Source organism: Schistocerca americana, chromosome 8, assembly GCF_021461395.2.
Source record: "Schistocerca americana isolate TAMUIC-IGC-003095 chromosome 8, iqSchAmer2.1, whole genome shotgun sequence".
Taxonomy (NCBI): Eukaryota; Metazoa; Arthropoda; class Insecta; order Orthoptera; family Acrididae; genus Schistocerca; species Schistocerca americana.
In genome coordinates, this window is record NC_060126.1 from 486,245,065 (window position 1) to 486,264,237 (window position 19,173).

Here is a 19,173-nt window from a genome sequence, read left to right on the forward strand (position 1 = left end):
GGGTACAAGGTGGTGGTGGTGGTGGTGGTGGTGGTGGTGGTGGGGGGGGGGGGTTATTTGATAGGAGGTTCTCATCTAAAATCTCCAGCTTTTGAAAGACATGCTCGTTTGGATATTCAGAACACAATCTAACAGGCATCCCATCAGGTCCAGCAGCCATCCTCTATTGAGTGATTTGTGCTGATTTTCAATTATGTGCTCCCCACAGATTCCTAGACCATAGAACTCCACCGGGTTAAGGGTGCAGCCAGTATCTGCATTTTATCACAGTTCATGAAGTGGCCTGAGGAAACACACATACATCCAATGCAGATTTGTTAAGATGAAGCAGCTAGGTGTTCAATGCACTGTGGTTTGTCAAATATGACATTTTGAATACTGGCAAAATTTTTTATAGATTTTTATACATTCTTGCCCTCTGTAAAATTTGTTCATCACATACAGTCTCCAGAAGAGATATATTTGCCCTTAGGGTGAGCAGACCGACAGTGTTGTCATGGCACCTCTCCTTAACATATATGGAAAGGAAAGATCTGACAGACTGTAAAGGATTTAGGAGTAACAGACAACTCACGGAATAGTGGAAGTGTGAGTCTCTCTCTCTCTCTCTCTCTCTCTCTCTCTCTCTCTCTCTCTCTCTCTCTCTCTTCTCTCACTCACTCACTCACTCTCTCTCTCTCTCTCTCACACACACACACACACACACACACACACACACACAAACAAATTGAAATTTTAGTTTGGTTTGGTATCAGCTCTACAGCTGTCCGCCTATGCTTAGCTGAAGTACAATACAAGAACTGTAAATAATATTGTGTAAGTAAAACCATAACCCTACTCTTCAATCATTTATACATGTGGAGATAGAACCTACTTAACTGAGCTATCTCAGTTTGCTAAAACATGAATTTTGAAAGTAGCTAATGTATACTTTAAAACATCAACTGTGGCTTCTCAGAGAAAATATTAATTCAAGTTTATGAATAAATTCGTAATATGGAACTTCCACTCCTTGTTAGTGCCTAATGAAAATACCTGCCTTCTTCTATGGCAGCTACTGTGACTGGTGCCTGGTCATGGCTCTCAGTAACATGCACCCTTGGTTCTTCATCAAGCCAGTCATCAACAAGAGACAAGTGAGGAAAGTGTGTTGCAAGTAATCTCAACAAGGGAGAAAATAGGCCTGAAACAAAAAAGACAAACAATTGTGATAAACACAGTTTTATAACTAATCTAGTCATTATTAATGGGTGATAATAATTTTAGCTGAAATAAACTCGATTTTTGTAAATTCACCATCTGCAAAACATAAAATGTTTTTCCCTCTTTTGGTTGTTGAGGTACACTGCAACACCTACGTGTCATCTTCTGTGAGTCTCACTCTGTTTCCATTAAAACACAGTACAGTAATACTTTGTAACAGGCAACTTGTATCATTGCACTTCACTATATGTTAATGGAAGTATGCAATAATTATTTTACAAAAATCCAATAACCAAATGGTTGTAACACATAACATCAGTAATGGAACATGTGTGTATTACACACCACACTACAAATGAGCTGACCCTGTATTAGTGCTCTAATTGGAGGAAATCAGTTTTGAGGTTGAAGCAGCGAATAACAACAAATTTTAATCAAAAATTAGGAATACATCTGTGTAACTCACTTTACCACAAAGAGCTCATCCATATGCAAACATACTCTCTTATGGCTGCCACTGCCAATACCGATGCGATGCTCCGATCGGTAGCACTAACATAACAGTCAAAGGCAGTAGTTATAGTTATAAAGTAGTGAATGTTGGGACATGGTGGCAGCTGGACATGTTGGCTGCTCACATGACCTGTGTAACAAAATTCCTTCCATTTGGTTACAATATTGCTAAACTATGTCATTTTGAAATGTTCTCTCCACCTGGAATGAGTGTGTGAACTGTTACAAAAATATTGTAGACCTTCAAGTATGTGCGTCGTGTTGTGGGGACTGGCGATCAACCACGCCACAACATTTTCAATAAACCTCAGCATGCATCTACTCAATGCCTTCATGTGATATTTCAATATAAGATCAAGTATACCTTAACCACAAATATTTCATGAGTAGTTGACCATCCACTTCATTATCACTTTGTCGACATTACTCCAGCCATGTAGCAATGGTTATGCGTGCATATGTGAACAGGAACTGTGCATTATGCAATTATTATAAATTGCAAATATTAGGACAGAAAATCCCTATTATATACAATTATATATCTATCAATAATTTCTTTCTTTCTGGGAGGGCACTGCAGCCTCCATAATAAATTTGAGGAAAGACATCATTCCACTGGACTGCACTGTAGAAATGCACTTTATTCAGCATTTCTAGTTTTGAGCATGGACCATTTTCAAGTGCTTCTATAACAGCTGTGGAAACATCACCCACTTCTTGTCATACAAAAATTGGATGCCATGTATAATTTGCCCATAGTGCAGTGCATAATCGCCTCTTGCATAGCTAAAAGCACCTACACACACTTGTTTCTGTTACTGATCCATACAAACTGCCTTACGCAGATGTGTTTTGTAGCTATGCATGACAAGATCACGCACACTGATGACTATGCTGTGCACAATTATGCATGGCAAGAAAATTTTTGTACGAGAAGATAACGACAACACATCCACAGCTGTTACAGAGCACTTGAAAATGGGTGATGCTCGAATCTAGTAATGCTGAATAAAGTACAGCTTTTAAAATACAGTTTAGTGGGGATACGACTTCCTTAAATCCTGCCCTGAAATGAGATCCATCCTTCATGAAATCCTACCCACTCCACCAAGAGTGTCTTTCTGCCGTCCACATAACCTTCGTAACCTCTTAGCTCATCCCTATGAAATCCCCAAACCACCTTCCCTACCCTCTGGCTCCTACCCTTGTAACTGCCCCCGGTGTAAAACCTGTCCCATGCACCCTCCAACCACCACCTACTCCAGCACCCACGTGATTTACCAACTGACCTGCCTACACTGTGACACATTCTATGTGGGAATGACCAGCAATAAACTGTCCATTCGCATGAATGGACACAGGCAGACAGCGTTTGTTGGTAATGAGGATCACCCTGTGGCTAAACAGGCCTTGGTGCATGGCCAGCACATCTTGGCTCAGTGTTACACCGTCCGGATTATCTGGATACTTCCCACTAACACCAACCTGTCAGAACTCCAGAGATGGGAACTTGCCCTTCAGTATATCCTCTCTTCTCGTAATACACCAGGCCTCAACCTCCGCTAATTTCAAGTTGCCGCTGCTCATACTTCACCTGTCTTTCAACATCTTTGCCTCTGTACTTCCGCCTCGACTGAAATCTCTGCCCAAACTCTTTGCATTTACAAATGTCTGCTTGTGACTGTGTATGTGCGGATGGATGTGTGTGTGTGTGCAAGTGTATACCTGTCCTTTTTCCCCCTAAGGTAAGTCTTTCCACTCCCGGGATTGGAATGACTCCTTACCCTTTCCCTTAAAACCCACATCGTTTCGTCTCTCCCTCTCCTTCCCTCTTTCCTGATGAAGCAACCGTTTGTTGCGAAAGCTTGAATTTTGTGTGTATGCTTGTGTTTGTTTGTGTGTCTATCGACCTGCCAGCACTTTCGTTTGGTAAGTCACATCATCTTTGTTTTTTATATATATATAAAGGTGATGTGACTTACCATACGAAAGCGCTGGCAGGTCGATAGAAACACAAACCAACACATACATACACACAAAATTCTAGCCTTCGCAACCAAGGGTTGCTTCATCAGGAAAGAGGGAAGGAGAAGGAAAGACGAAACGATGTGGGTTTTAAGGGAGAGGGTAAGGAGTCATTCCAATCCCGGGAGCGGAAAGACTTACCTTAGGGGGAAAAAAGGACAGGTATACACTCGTGCACACACACACATATCCATCCGCACATACACAGACACAAGCAGACATTTGTAAAGGCAAAGAGTTTGGGCAGAGATGTCAGTCGAGGCGGAAGTACAGAGGCAAAGATGTTGTTGAAAGACAGGTGAGGTATGAGCGGCGGCAACTTGAAATTAGCGGAGGTTGAGGCCTGGCGGATAACGAGAAGAGAGGATATACTGAAAGGCAAGTTCCCATCTCTAGAGTTCTGACAGGTTGGTGTTAGTGGGAAGTATCCAGATAACCCGGACGGTGTAACACTGTGCCAAGATGTGCTGGCCGTGCACCAAGGCATGTTTAGCCACAGGGTGATCCTCATTACCAACAAACACTGTCTGCCTGTGTCCATTCATGCGAATGGACAGTTTGTTGGTGGTCATTCCCACATAGAATGCGTCACAGTGTAGGCAGGTCAGTTGGTAAATCACGTGGGTGCTTTCACACGTGGCTCTGCCTTTGATCGTGTACACCTTCCGGGTTACAGGACTGGAGTAGGTGGTGGTGAGAGGGTGCATTGGACAGGTTTTACACCGGGGGCGGCTACAAGCGTAGGAGCCAGAGGTTAAGGAAGGTGGTTTGGGGATTTCATAGGGATGAACTAAGAGGTTACGAAGGTTAGGTGGACGGCGGAAAGACACTCTTGGTGGAGTGGGGAGGATTTCATGAAGGATGGATCTCATTTCAGGGCAGGATTTGAGGAAGTTGCATCCCTGCTGGAGATCCACATTCAGAGTCTGATCCAGTCCCGGAAAGTATCCTGTCACAAGTAGGGCACTTTTGTGGTTCTTCTGTGGGAGGTTCTGGGTTTGAGGGGACGAGGAAGTGGCTCTGGTTATTTGCTTCTGTACCAGGTCGGGAGGGTAGTTGCAGGATGTGAAAGCTGTTGTCAGGTTGTTGGTGTAATGGTCCGGAATATTTTACCCAAGAGGACGCCATCATCATTTAACCATACAGTAAAGCTGCATGCCCTCAGGAAAAATTATGGCTGTAGTTTCCCCTTGCTTTCAGCCGTTCGCAGTACCAGCACAGCAAGGCCGTTTTGGTTAGTGTAGCAAGGCCAGATCAGTCAATCATCCAGACTGTTGCCCCTGCAACTACTGAAAAGGCTGCTGTCCCTCTTCAGGAACCACACGTTTGTCTGGTCTCTCAACAGATATCCCTCCGTTGTGGTTGCACCTACGGTACGGCCATCTGTATTGCTGAGGCACGCAAGCCTCCCCACCAACGGCAAGGTCCATGGTTCATGGGGGTAGGAGTCTTTTCATTACACTTTTATAATAAAGAAATTGAGAGCTATGTTTAGTTATAATTGGCAATGGTACCAACTATACTAGCTAAGCAGATTATGATGTGCGTATAATTGTACCCATGGACAGCCAGTCCAATTCTTTTACTTTTAAAAATATTTACGCATTTTAATAAGTTTGATATATACTACAGATTTTGACCATCAGTTTTCTATAACAGTTATTTACTATTTTGCTGATGTGACTGACACATATTTTACAGATACTAAAAGTGCTTCTTTGATTTACATGTTTTCTGTCATCCCTTACTGTGGTGACAATTTTTATTTTATTTTATTGTTATATTTTTGGAGAATTTTACTTTCACATCATTTTACAATGATTTATTTATAAGACCAGTGTACTATTTTATTATAGGAACTTTTTGTCAATACTAAGTAAAACAGAGTGATTTTGAAGACAGTATTGTCCAAGTTTATAACCAGGATCTTTGGCAGTAATGTACAGTCCATGCCCGTGATCACTTAAGCAGCTTATTCTAACTACTGGATGCCATACTGTGGCAGTCAGTCTTCACTACCACCGTCAAGCACAAATGAAGCATGAAGATCAACTTCCAAGCCACCAGATATCCACTGCCTCCTCATCTTTCCAACCTCTGCCAGCAGTACCTGTGGTGGGCCTCGCTGCAGTGCAACTATCGATACTGGCAAGCCATTGCCATAGCAGCCAAATATAGCTGTTTCTGCTGCAGCAAGTACATAGAAAAGCCCATAGGCGGCAGTCTGCACACAATACTGATAACAGCATGTCCGTCAATTCGTTTCTTTTACTTAAACTAATTATGACAGGATTATAAACTTTTTGTATTTACTTCTGTATCTATTTTTCTTACAAATTCAACTAAACCAATCAATGTAGCATTTCTCACACATGATTGGTTGTCAATGATGTTTTTTATTCAGCAGTGATATCCTTACTTCTAAGGATCTCGCTCTGTCTGCTGCGACCAGCAGAAATAACAGGTATAACTGGTACTTTACAATTATTGTAGCTAATATTTTAGATGTTGTTTAGCCATATTTTTATCCCTCCCAATACTGGATTGCAGTGCAGAAAAGCCTGAAGAAGGTCTGAGGAAAGGGACAAAATCGGTTGCTAATGAATAAAAATTTTAAAATGGGATTGAGACTATTTTTATTTGATTTTTAAAAACTGATAAATTATTCCCATACCAGATGACTGTATAAAAGGCAAATTATTGGATGTCGTGGCTCAGAATAAAACATAGTTTCCTCCAAATGTTGTAGGTGAACTGGGGGTATAACATCTCAATGCTGTCGAGAACATCACACACAGAGCACAACTTCAGATGCGGCAATGATGGGAAAAAACACAAGTCATGATCTTTTCAAAGGAACCAGTCCAGCTTTCACCTTAAATGATTTAGAGTACCCACTAAAGCAATGTGGCGTCACCTGAAATAAAACATGCAATCCAGCAGTCGAACTTCTCAGGATGGGGCCTCTCAGCCCACAACGCCACATGATCATTTCTTTTCTTGTTTTTCTTTATTTAATTACATCCTTCACACTCATCACTGCAGTAATAAGAGAATTAGATTGGGACAATACTCCTGCATTTTCCTTTGCACAAGAACATTTGACAGCCAAACATATTTCATTTAGTATCTCCTCATCCGCACCCCCAACACTTTGTATTAAACCCATTGTGCAGTATTCACTGTTTCTTTCAGAGTTTCTTTACACACTGTCTACCATGATCTACTGGGTACCCTTGTATCCAGGGCTTGGCAAACTTTTCTTCTAGACTTCAACCACTGGTTCTCTACATACTCTTGCCCAGAACTATTGGTTAAAGTTCCTCCTTGAGATAAAACACTGCTGCCTCTTTATCTACCGTACTGGATACTTAAAATTCTCTACTTGATTAAAAATTGCACTTTGGTAACCGTTGCCACTGCAACTGCCTCATGGCAGTTTCAGTGCAGACACCCAGAAAGTGGCCACCTCTATTTGTCGTCATTAGATATATTTCCATCATGAGTGGGCTTTCAAACTACCTGTTCTACATAGTTTCCAGAGGAGGTATGGCTTGACAGTAATCAGTATAATTTCCACTTGTTATAGAAAGTAACTAACTGACCATGCTCGAGAACCGTTTTTACAGTGGCATTTCACTTTGGCTGGCGTAATGTTTTTCTGAACCACAAACAAGTAACTTTAAATTGATCTCACTGATTCTTTTTAATTTCAGCATCTGTTACATCACAACACTTACTGCAAATTTTGCATGTAAGACACCGCTGCCAAAAATTGTATAATAGACAACTGTAGCTCACAAAGACCAATTACAAATGACACTTATAAGCATCTGAAATTCCCAAAAATATACGAGGTGCATTCAAGTTCTAAGGCCTCCGATTTTTTTCTCCGGACTGGAAAGAGATGGAAACATGCGCATTGTTTTAAAATGAGGCCGCGTTCAATACGTCCCAGAGATGGCAGCACCGTACGGCAGATGGAATTTTACCGCCAGCGGCGAGAATGAGAACTGTTTTAAATACTTAAAATGGCGATGTTTTCCTTACTTGAACAGCATGCAATCATTCATTTTCTGAATTTGCGTGGTGTGAAACCAATTGAAATTCATCGACAGTTGAAGGAGACATGTGGTGATGGAGTTATGGATGTATCGAAAGTGCGTCCGTGGGTGCGACAGTTTAATGAAGGCAGAACATCGTGTGACAACAAACCAAAACAACCTCGGGCTCGCACAAGCCGGTCTGACGACATGGTCGAAAAAGTGGAGAGAATTGTTTTGGGGGATCGCCGAATGACTGTTGAACAGATCGCCTCCAGAGTTGGCATTTCTGTGGGTTCTGTGCACACAATCCTGCATGACGACCTGAAAATGCGAAAAGTGTCATCCAGGTGGGTGCCACGAATGCTGACGGACGACCACATGGCTGCCCGTGTGGCATGTTGCCAAGCAATGTTGACACGCAACGACAGCATGAATGGGACTTTCTTTTCGTCAGTTGTGACAATGGATGAGACGTGGATGCCATTTTTCAATCCAGTAACAAAGCACCAGTGAGCTCAATGGAAGCACAGATTCACCGCCACCAAAAAAATTTCGGGTAACCGCCAGTGCTGAAAAAATGATGGTGTCCATGTTCTGGGACAGCGAGGGCGTAATCCTTACCCATTGCATTTCAAAGGGCACTACAGTAACAGGTGCATCCCACGAAAATGTTTTGAAGAACAAATTCCTTCCTGCACTGCAACAAAAACGTCCGGGAAGGGCTGCGCGTGTGCTGTTTCACCAAGACAACGCACCCGCACATCGAGCTAACGTTACACAACAGTTTCTTCGTGATAACAACTTTGAAGTGATTCCTCATGCTCCCTACTCACCTAACCTGGCTCCTAGTGACTTTTGGCTTTTTCCAACAATGAAAGACACTCTCCGTGGCCGCACATTCACCAGCTGTGCTGCTATTGCCTCAGCGATTTTCCAGTGGTCAAAACAGACTCCTAAAGAAGCCTTCGCCGCTGCCATGGAATCATGGCGTCAGCGTTGTGAAAAATGTATACATCTGCAGGGCGATTACATCGAGAAGTAACGCCAGTTTCATCGATTTCGGGTGAGTAGTTAATTAGAAAAAAAAATCGGAGGCCTTAGAACTTGAATGCACCTCGTACCATCAGTCATGTAGATAAACACTGAAACTTAAGGAATGGTTGTCTGAATCAGGATACTACAGCAACAATTTGTAGAAAGCATAAAATGTAGTTTGCAACAGAAGATAGAGTATGAATTTTGCATGGAAGTAACAAACATTTGAAATACACAATTCAGTACAACACAGGATTTTATACCATCAATAAAAGATAATAGGGAAAAAGACACAAAAATATCTGAATCTAGAATATCAAGATCAGTGTGTTCCTGCTTGTACACAAATGGAAAAGCAGGAAGTTGGCTTCTATGTGTAAACAGATTATCAAAATCCACAAATGGTGCACTTCGATTATTTAGTGACATCTACACTAGTGTGTAAAAAATGAACATTCTAGCATCAGTTTATCCCAAACAAAAGAGCAAAAATCATGGTGCACTAACACAACACATCTTCCGCTTGAGGCAGATAACAATGCGGTGGATATGACAACCAACCAGCTTTCTATTTGTACGATTGGCCATGGCCAAATTATGCCTAACTACAAGGTTGACGACACAGTCACTGAACACACTGCACGCTGCAACAACAATAACCATGTGTCTTGAACTCCCCACCCCTCACCCCACCTTCTCTGAACTGAACAGGTGGAAACTCTCCTCCAATATATCCTCCATTACTGCAATCCACCTGGCCTAAATCACTGCTGGTCCCCTTTCTACAACTTACTCTCATTCTTCTCATTAATTCCCCCAACCCACTCCCTCACACTTGCACATTTTACTGCTGACACTAAGATCCATATAACTCCACCCTCTTCTTCCAATTACCATTCCACCCACTCCTTGCCTGCACATCTTACCCTTTCCTAGCTGTGAATCTACTCATCTCAGTTTATCTCCTTTTCTCCTCCCCCCTCCTGCAATGTCGCCTCGGGCCACCACTTGTACCTGTGCTGCTACAACTGCGAATGGGTGCATTTGGGTGGTCGTACGAGGGGCATTCAATAAGTAATGCAACACAGTCTTTTTTCTTGGCCTATTTCAATTGAAAAAATGTGGAATTTGCCATGGGATATTGTGGAATATTCCACCTTAAGCCCCTATAGTTTCATGAAGTTCTGATAGGATGGTGCTGCTGTACACAGCCTTCAAAATGGCCTCTGTAACAGAGGGGGAGAGCTGTCATTAACTTTCTTTTGGTGAAAAACCACAGCATTGCAGATATTCATAGGTACTTGAAGAATGCCAACGGCATCCTAGTGGTGAACAAAAGCATGGGAACTCATTGGGTGAGACGTCTGTCGCCATCTCAACCAGGTCATGCAAACCTGTCCAATTTCCCGCATGCCGGCCGGCTGCACACAGCTGTGGCTCCTGCAATGATGCAACGTGTGGACACTTGTCTGAGACGACCACGGGACCACAATCAAACACCTCACTGCACAACTGGATGTCTCTGTTGGTATTGCTGACACACTCATTCACCAGCTGGGTTACTCAAAGATGTGTGCCCATCAGGTTCCTCCAAGCCTAACAGAAGACCATAAAGAGCAACAAGTTTGGCCCAGTGAAGGATGCACTCCATGGGAACCAGTATTTAGATGATGGGGAAGTTACTGATGCAGCCGGATATTAGCTCCCACATCAAATAGTAGAGTGGTACCACGTGGGCATACAGGCTCTCCCAGTAAGGTGCCATAAGGCAATGACTTTGGACGGAGATTATGTTGCAAAACTGGATTTTGTAGCCAAAAGAGTGAGGGATGAAATTTGTATAGGAATTCTGAATAAAACTATTCCGCTTTCAGTAAGAAAAATGTGTTGCATTACCTACTAAATGACCTTCGTATATGTGAGAATGTGTTTTGAAACTGGAACCAGGTTAAGAGACAATGGATTTGCATTAGGGTGGATGGTGGTTCAAATTTCCAACTGGTCACACAAAACTACCCCCCCCCCCCCCCCCCTCCCAAGATCACTTAAGATAAATGTCAGGATGATGTCTTTGGGAAAGGCATGGTGGATTTCATTTCCCATCCTTGTCCAATCTGATTTTAGACTTAATCTATAACAATCTCATCATTAATGGGCCGTTAAAGCCTAATCTTCCTCTCTTCTTACAACTGAAAAAAAAAGAAGCCTGGAAGCTAGTGAAATCTCTAGATTACTATGTATGTCTATGTGTGACACATCAGCTAGCTATAGCTGAGTGGTTTCCTGTCCTCATACTTCTTTCTTGATAAAATACAATTGAATGCTGGCCCCTATTTTGACGGAAAATGAGGTTGGAATCTTCCTACATGTCGGTCAGGAGACCTGAAGACAATGTAGTAAAGCACCGAAACTGGCATCCAAATAAAATAACTGGAAACTGGACAGCTGAAAAGTGTTTGGTTTGACATTCTGTACTGAACAGCCGTGTCCCGCAACCATCTCTGAAAAGATGGACATACAGGGAAATACAATAGTCTTGTTCTTGTTCTTCTTCTTCTTCATAAGGTGCATTCTCCTGATGGAGGTTGGCGATCCGTGAGGACAAGGACATTGCAGCAGGGAAGGCATTTTCTAACAAGCAATTGTAGCATCTATAAATATCCTTCAGCCATAAGTTCCTTCATCTTCTAACACACATTTTCCCTTGTATTTTCCCTTCAATAATGAGTTGTAAAAACTGGTATCTTTCACCTCTTACAATGTGTCTTAGAAATTTAGTTTTCCTTTGTTTTCTAGTGAGAAACAGCCCCCCCCCCCAATCAAATGAAGGACTTTCTTGTTTGAAATTTTCAGTATCCAAGGAACAGGTAAGAATATATTTATATTAAATGCATCAATTCTTTTCTCCAGACATTGATCAAGGGTCCAGATTTCAACCCATAGCAATAAATCATTCATATTCTCAGTTGCCGACTAACATCACATCTTATGAAAAGATTTTCCTTGCTAATAAATTGTCTGCTGGCCTGTTCTGTTCTAGATCTGATCTCCTTCTTACAGTCACACTGCTCAACCATCACACTGCCTAAATACTTTGAGGAGGATACTTGTTCAATCTTATTTTCTTTTACTGACAAGATTTTTTGGATTCTTCTCTTAGAGAAGACTAAAACTTCAGTCTTGGAACTGTTAACAAACAGGTCAAACTAAATTGTTTAGCATGTGCTGGAGTGCAGGTAGATCATTTGCTATGACAACAGTGTCATTTCTGTACCTAATACTGCTAATTACCTTTCTATTTATAATGATCCCTTTCCTTTCTTCCACAAACACTTCTTTGAAAATTGCTTTGGAATAAATGTTAAACAAAAGAGGTGATCTTTACATTCCTGATAAATGCCTTTACTAATTGTAGTCATTTCTGATGTTCCTTGATGTTTTTACATCTACAGACTGGTTCCAATACAATGCACTGATGATGAGTAAATCGTTTCAGTCAGTACAAGTTGATCTCAAAAACTCCACAATCTTTTTATATGTCATGCAGTCAAAGGGTTTTTTTTTATAGTCGTCAATGAAACAAGTGTCCACATTGACATTTCTATCTCTACACTAGTATGTTTAAGGAGAAGAGTGCCTCACGAGTTCCAACCCCATTTCGGAAGCCAAATTGGGTTGCATCCATTTGGGATTTACATTTCTTGTAAATCTGTGTGTCTATGATTCATAGAAATAGTTTGAGTATGTGAGACATCAAACTAATCGTACGATAGTCATCATATGGTGAGGAACTGGTCTACTTCATCAGTGGTAAAAAAGTTGATCTCAGCCAGTTATAAGGTATCTTTCCTGACGCACAGATAACACTGAGCAACGATTTTAGAAAGCTGAGGCCAATCAACTGCTGTTCAGCTAGAACTTTAATAACCTTAGCATAGACTCCATCTGGAATGGTGGCTTTACCATTCTTCTGCAGTTTACAGTAACAAATTAAAATGTAAAAACTAAAAGATAAATAGTCACATAGGATTACACCCCAGACAATGAGTGTTATTCCTGGTACAATTTTGAGATTAGCATAAAATGTCCAAAATGGTGAATAGAATGTTCCAAAACTGATCACCATTTATCACACACTCAATATGGAAAAGATTGATACAGGTAAGTATGCAAGGAAAAATAGATAAAACTAATTTTTGTTAATGTGAAACACCCTAGGACTAGGCACTAAGTTCTATATTATATCATGTGGAATCCTTGTAAAATACAGGATTTGAAGCCCCTCAGCTTTTCATAACAATATTATAACTATAAGTAAAACAACAGGAAGTCCAGGTCGGAATGTCAATAATATTATGAAAAGGGTAGATTTCTACTCACCACAAAGATGACACTTTGTGTTGCAGACACAATGAAGAGAATGTTACAAATAAGCTTTCAGCTGATGTCTTCTACAGAAAAGAGAAACACACACATATTCACAAAAGCAAGCACATTTCACACACACATGACCACTACCTCCCAATGCTCCAGTGAGGTGTGCTTGCTTGTGTGAATGTGTGTGCATTTCTCTTTTTTGAAGACGACTTTGGCAGAAAGCTTATTTGTAATAGTTTTTTCATCGTGCCTGTCTGCAAATCAATGTGTCATCTTTATGGTGAGTAACAATATATCCTTTTCACAATATTGATACTTGTAAATAAAACATTATAGGCCTAATTGGATATTTAATATGAACATGTTATATTACAGAGGCAGGTTCTGAATAAATATCCAATTACCTGCATAGCTTTGTTGATCTTTCTGTGCCTGCTGCAGTAAATATTTGATAGGCAGCTCAGCGAGAAATTCAGCAGAGTAACTCTTCACTTTGCGACCGGCAGCTGCATGGTTATGAATGTTGGCCAGTCTGACATCTTCATACAGCAGCAGGTAGTACAGCAGCAACAACTGTGATGTTAGAGATGGTGCTGCTTCGGCATTTTGGCTGCCAGCACTCTTGCCAACAACAGACTGTGTATTCGGAACTGAATTCTGAAAGACCCTCTGGATTTCTTCTTCATCAAGAGGTTGATTTGTATGTTCCAAGTTGTGTGCTTTAGAGCTTGGTACCAATATAGAATTGACATAAACCTCCACTAAAGCTGGTAATAGGGGATGAAGGGGCGAGACACTGCTGCATATCTGCCTGAAAATTTTGAAAGGGATGTACAGGTAACTCATGCCACTATATAATTTCATTAATAATTTTTTGCTAAACTAATTATTATTTAGAGCACAAAGAATTTAAAAGCAGCCTCATTTTCAAATTTTATTACAATTTTTCTATCTGTAAGTTTAGTCCATTGCGATGCAAGATAACTGAAGGATTTCCCTGACTTCCACTAATTCCAGGAATTGGCTGTAATACAAACCAAAACACTACATAGTCAAGCAGTTATCATCATCATCATCATCTTGAACAATTTCCAGCCCCAAGCTGGGTCTGTTTGGAACATAAGCCTCGCTATCTAGTCCCTTTTCCCACCACCTTCTTTGTGTTCACTCTGGTCCAGTCCTCAGCTCTTTTTTTCAACACACTCCTCCACACATTTCAACCATCTACCCCTTAGTCTTCCTCTTGGTTGTTTGCTTTGCATCTGCATTTCATTGATCATCTTGGAAATCCTCTTGTTTTCCATTCCCTTTAAGTGCCCATACCATCTTAACCTTGATGTTTCTATTCTGCTGAACAAGTGTTCCTATTTCACTACTTCCCTTACCCTTTCATTTCTCATCCGATTTTTCCTAGTTACTCTTATCCTACTTCTTAGGAATTTCATTTCACATGCCTGTAATCTGCTTACACCTCTTTTTTCCATTACCCATGTTTCAGACACTTGGGTCTGTACTGGGAAGTAGTAACTTCTATATATTACTTCTTTTCTTTTTTGAGGGACATCTTTGTTCTAAATCAGGCTCCTAATGCTTCCCAGGAATGCTTCTGCCTGTCTGCCACGTTCACTGATCTCTTTTTCATTTCTTCCCTTTTCCTCTGTCACACTCACCAAGTACTTGACACTTTTCAATTGATCACATGCAGTTCTTATTCTACTAGCAGGTCTTTATCCTTTCTAATAGTAAGCAGGAGCCCACATTTGTTTACATTGAATTTCATTCCACATTTTCCCACAATTTCCTTACCAGCACCCACCCAGCTGTTCCTGAATCTGCTCCTCCCTGTTTTTCCAGATCATCAAGTCATCAATGAACACCACTGCTCTGTTGGTTGAGCACTTGTTCGCGAAAGGCAAAGGTCCCGAGTTCGAGTCTCGGACCGGCACACACAGTTTTAATATGTCAGAAAGTTTCATATCAGCACACACTCTGCTGCAGAGTGAAAATCTCATTCTGGACCATTGCTTTTATCTTGTCTTCTCCAGTTTTTTCTGCCATCACAGTCATTCTCTCATCCAAGACCACAGTGAAGAGGAGAGGTGACAATGCACGGCCCTGTTCACACCACTTATTTGTTGGAACAGAGTCAAGTAGTTAAACTGTGGTTATTTTGAAAATCATGTTTAAAAAGCAGTAAACTGATTTGCAAAGATTCCACTGCTCAAAGACCTAAACCAATAGGTTTTAATGCCAGAGAACTGCGCAGTCAAACAGAAATTTTAAATGAAATTATGAAAAATTTCTGCTAAGCTTCCACTGGCACCAGTTGAAAGTAGCCAGTCCCCGTGATGCAACAGAGACATACAGCAGTATAGATGGACTTGACATCATCAGCAACCCAGGTTCACTGAATGCAATGGAAGAGCGGGCTAATGACACTATGCTGAGCTATTCTGCAGTGATCCACATCACAGTACTTTTGCATCTCAGAGTTGTTGCGTTACTAAGTGTTTACTGTTGTATGTAATGGAAAGTTCATAATGGAACAGCAATTATAAGAAACAGTTAGATAGTTACTCACCTGAGAGACGAAGCATTAAGTGGCAGATAGGGACATTAATGAATGACTACTAGGTATTATTTAGATATCGAATTAAGTCCTTTATTGATAATATAATGTTAATGGACAGACAAAAAAAATCTACTCATCAAGTGGTGGCATGGGAACACACTAACAAAAGGATTTAACTTTTACAAGCTTTTGGAGCCAGTGGCTCCTTCTTCTGGTGGGAGAGTTGAAGGAGAAGGAAGAGGTGTGAAGGAAAAGAGCTCGAGAGGTTTAGAGGAAAGAGGTATGGTTTAGAAAACTCAACCACTGGCTCCGAAAGCTTGTAAAAGTTAAATCCTTTTCTGTGTGTGTTTCCCTGCCACTGTTTGGTGAATAGATTTGTTTTTATCTGTCCATTTACTTTGGATTAAGTCCTTTGTCAGACACACACACACACACACACACACGGCCACTGTCATCCCAGGTTCTGAGGCCTGACTGCAATAGCACACACTGTGTGTGTGTGTGTGTGTGTGTGTGTGTGTGTGTGTGTGTGTGTGTGTGTGTGCGCGCGTGCGTGTGTGTGGGCGCACGCACACTTGAGTGTGTGTGGGCATGCGTGTGTGTGTGTGTGTGTGTGTGTGTGTGTGTGTGTGTGTGTGTTTTGCCTATGATCGATGAAGGACTTAGTATGACAGCTAAATAATATCTAACAGTCTTATATCAATGTGTCTAGGTCTGTATATATATATATATATATATATATATATATATATATATATATGTCTGCTTGTGTCTGTATGTGTGGATGGATATGTGCATGTGTGCGAGTGTATACCTGTCCTTTTTTCCCCCTAAGGTAAGTCTTTCCGCTCCCGGGATTGGAATGACTCCTTACCCTCTCCCTTAAAACCCACTTCCTTTCGTCTTCCCCTCTCCTTCCCTCTTTCCTGATGAGGCAACAGTTTGTTGCGAAAGCTTGAATTTTGTGTGTATGTTTGTGTTTGTTTGTGTGTCTATCGACCTGCCAGCGCTTTCGTTCGGTAAGTCACCTCATCTTTGTTTTTATATATAATCTGTTTGTTTTAACTTGGAACAATTAAATATCTTGAAAAATAGGCTCATGTGACAAAAATGTTCCAGATGAAAAGTTGACATATTCCAAGTGGACCTCTGTCTATGCTAAAATTGGCTGAAAAGCAACACACAATTGTTTTAGGAATTCCAGTGAGCTCCTCAATTAACCTGGTAGGGTACCACAATCATTTCGAAGGATTTCAGTCCCTTTTTGAACATTTTGTACAACTTGAATTGTCGATGATGCTCCTGGATGTGGATTACTTTCAGTGCTCTGTCTACCATCATGAAACCTTGCGTGCCACTTTAAACATTTTTATAACTCATTGCTTGACCATCACAAACAGTTTGTATCATTTCAAAAGTGTGTCTATAGCACTTGTACGCTTTAATACAAAACTTAATGTTCACACTTTGTTCCATTGCTCCTTTTAAGACTGAAGTTGAAAACATTCTGTTAAAATTTTCTGTCATCACAAGCAGCCTGTGATGCAAGTGCTCTTAAATTTAAACCAGAAGGTAGTCAAAATAGCACAATAGTTAATTCGTGCATTCACAGATGGCATCAGTAATTAAGCAAATATAAAATCAGCCCCTTTTCTCCCCTTTCTTTTTGGTGGAGGGTGTGGTGCAATGAAAAATGTTGCTTCCTCAGCCATAGGAACAAGTCCTTTTGCCAGTTCCCATTATTTGTTACTATTAAGTCACAGAGAGCCTCTTCCCTCAGTGCTGTCAATAGCATGCACATCATATTTTAATCTGAGCTATCCTGTTTCCCCCTTCTTTTCACCTGATTTGTTACTAAGGAAGCATCATTTTCCCCATTAAATTCAAGACATGTTGTCAAATGTATGACCTGTTACTCCAGTTCCACATATACACTAATAAATCCTTGTGGGAAAATAATAGTGCCTGAATTATTTCTAAGTACGTACTTTGATTATGTTATGCACAGATATTTATGTTAACTTTAAAAAACCGTGTCTTTTTTTATATTTTGCTGACATCCTTAACAATATATAGGATGATTGCAATTAAAGTTCCAGTTTCAAAATGCTGTAACAGGGAACCATTGCATGATGTCAAATTTGAACATAATATTACCAATGAAAGGGGAGACTTGACAGTGACAAAAAATTAACAAAAAATTTAAACAGTGGAAACTTCAGGTTTGTGGCACTGTAAGTGACAGAATCTGAAAAATAACAGAGCCAGGGTACACAGCTGTTCCTCAGTTTGCAACTGAGATGTTCAACATGACTCTCAATGCAGGGCTGTATGCTGCTGGTACAGTGTGTCAGTAGCTCTGCAGAAGTTCCAGACACTCAGGGTGTAAAGAAAGGCATTGGTCCAATGTCTGCCAAGGGTCTGGAGAAAATGATTACGAAATTCAAAAAAGATAGGTTATTTAGGTTATTTTGAAGTGCAGTGTGGCAGAGGGTCAAAAACAATTGATCTGACTTAATTGTAGATGGGCAACAGCATTGCAGGAGGGGTCAAGTGGTAGTGTACAAACATGCAGATCATGGGGAACTTATGGACACACTTGTAAGCACAGGGCATAAAATTCTACAACACATCTTGCATTGCTAGCCATACAAAATTACCAATGTTCAGGAACTGCTTCATTCTGACCTGTCAGAAAGGCACGTGTCTGCTCTACAATTTTTTGCTCACATGGAGGTAGAAAATGAATGGCCATGGAATGTTCTGTGGACAAAGACCACTTCCATCTCCAAGAATGTAACAGTACACCGAACTGCAGAAGTTGAGCAATGGAAAATCCACTCGCACATCAACTAGTACAGTTTCATTCCGCAAAGGTAACTGTGTCATACAGGATTACAGCATCATTTATCTTTGGGCCATATTTTTTGAAGGCGATGGTTATGGGTCCTGTTACCTGTACAGTCACTGGTAAACACTATGAGTGTCTTTTGTGCACTGACATCATTCCAATCCTTAAACAGCTTGGATATGCAGGCAGCATGATTTTTGTGGAAGATGGCGCTCCACCACACATTGCAGAACCAGTCAAGCAGCTGCTGCAGGGACATTCTGGAAATGCTAGAATTAACAGCCATCATTTTTTACAGCCTGGCCATCCAAATCATCTCATCTTTATCCATGTGACTTCTGGCTTGTGGCATTATCTGAAAGATATTGTGCTCAGTGTTCTGATAACAAAATAGCTGAACTGAAGGCACGCACTGCGAAACACATTCTGTACATGAGCCCTGAGATACTGTGATATGTTGTGGAACTCACAGTTTCTCGATTTCAACTTGTGGCATGAAACAGCGGACAGCATATCAAACATGTCTCGTGCTAGTCTTACAACAATTAAAA

The 19,173-nt window shown here is 40.9% G+C and overlaps 1 protein-coding gene across 1 annotated transcript in view; it reads right to left on the reverse strand.

Annotated features, from left to right (window-relative positions):
* LOC124544693 (integrator complex subunit 2-like) overlaps window positions 1–19,173 on the reverse strand; it is an 83,825-nt gene that overhangs the window by 15,731 nt on the left and 48,921 nt on the right. Inside the window, exons 10-11 of the mRNA XM_047123334.1 lie at window positions 13,604–14,010; window positions 1,040–1,183 (exon numbers count right to left, since the gene is read on the reverse strand). Coding sequence (XP_046979290.1) covers window positions 1,040–1,183; window positions 13,604–14,010 — 551 coding nt within the window. The remainder of the gene's footprint in view (window positions 1–1,039; window positions 1,184–13,603; window positions 14,011–19,173) is intronic.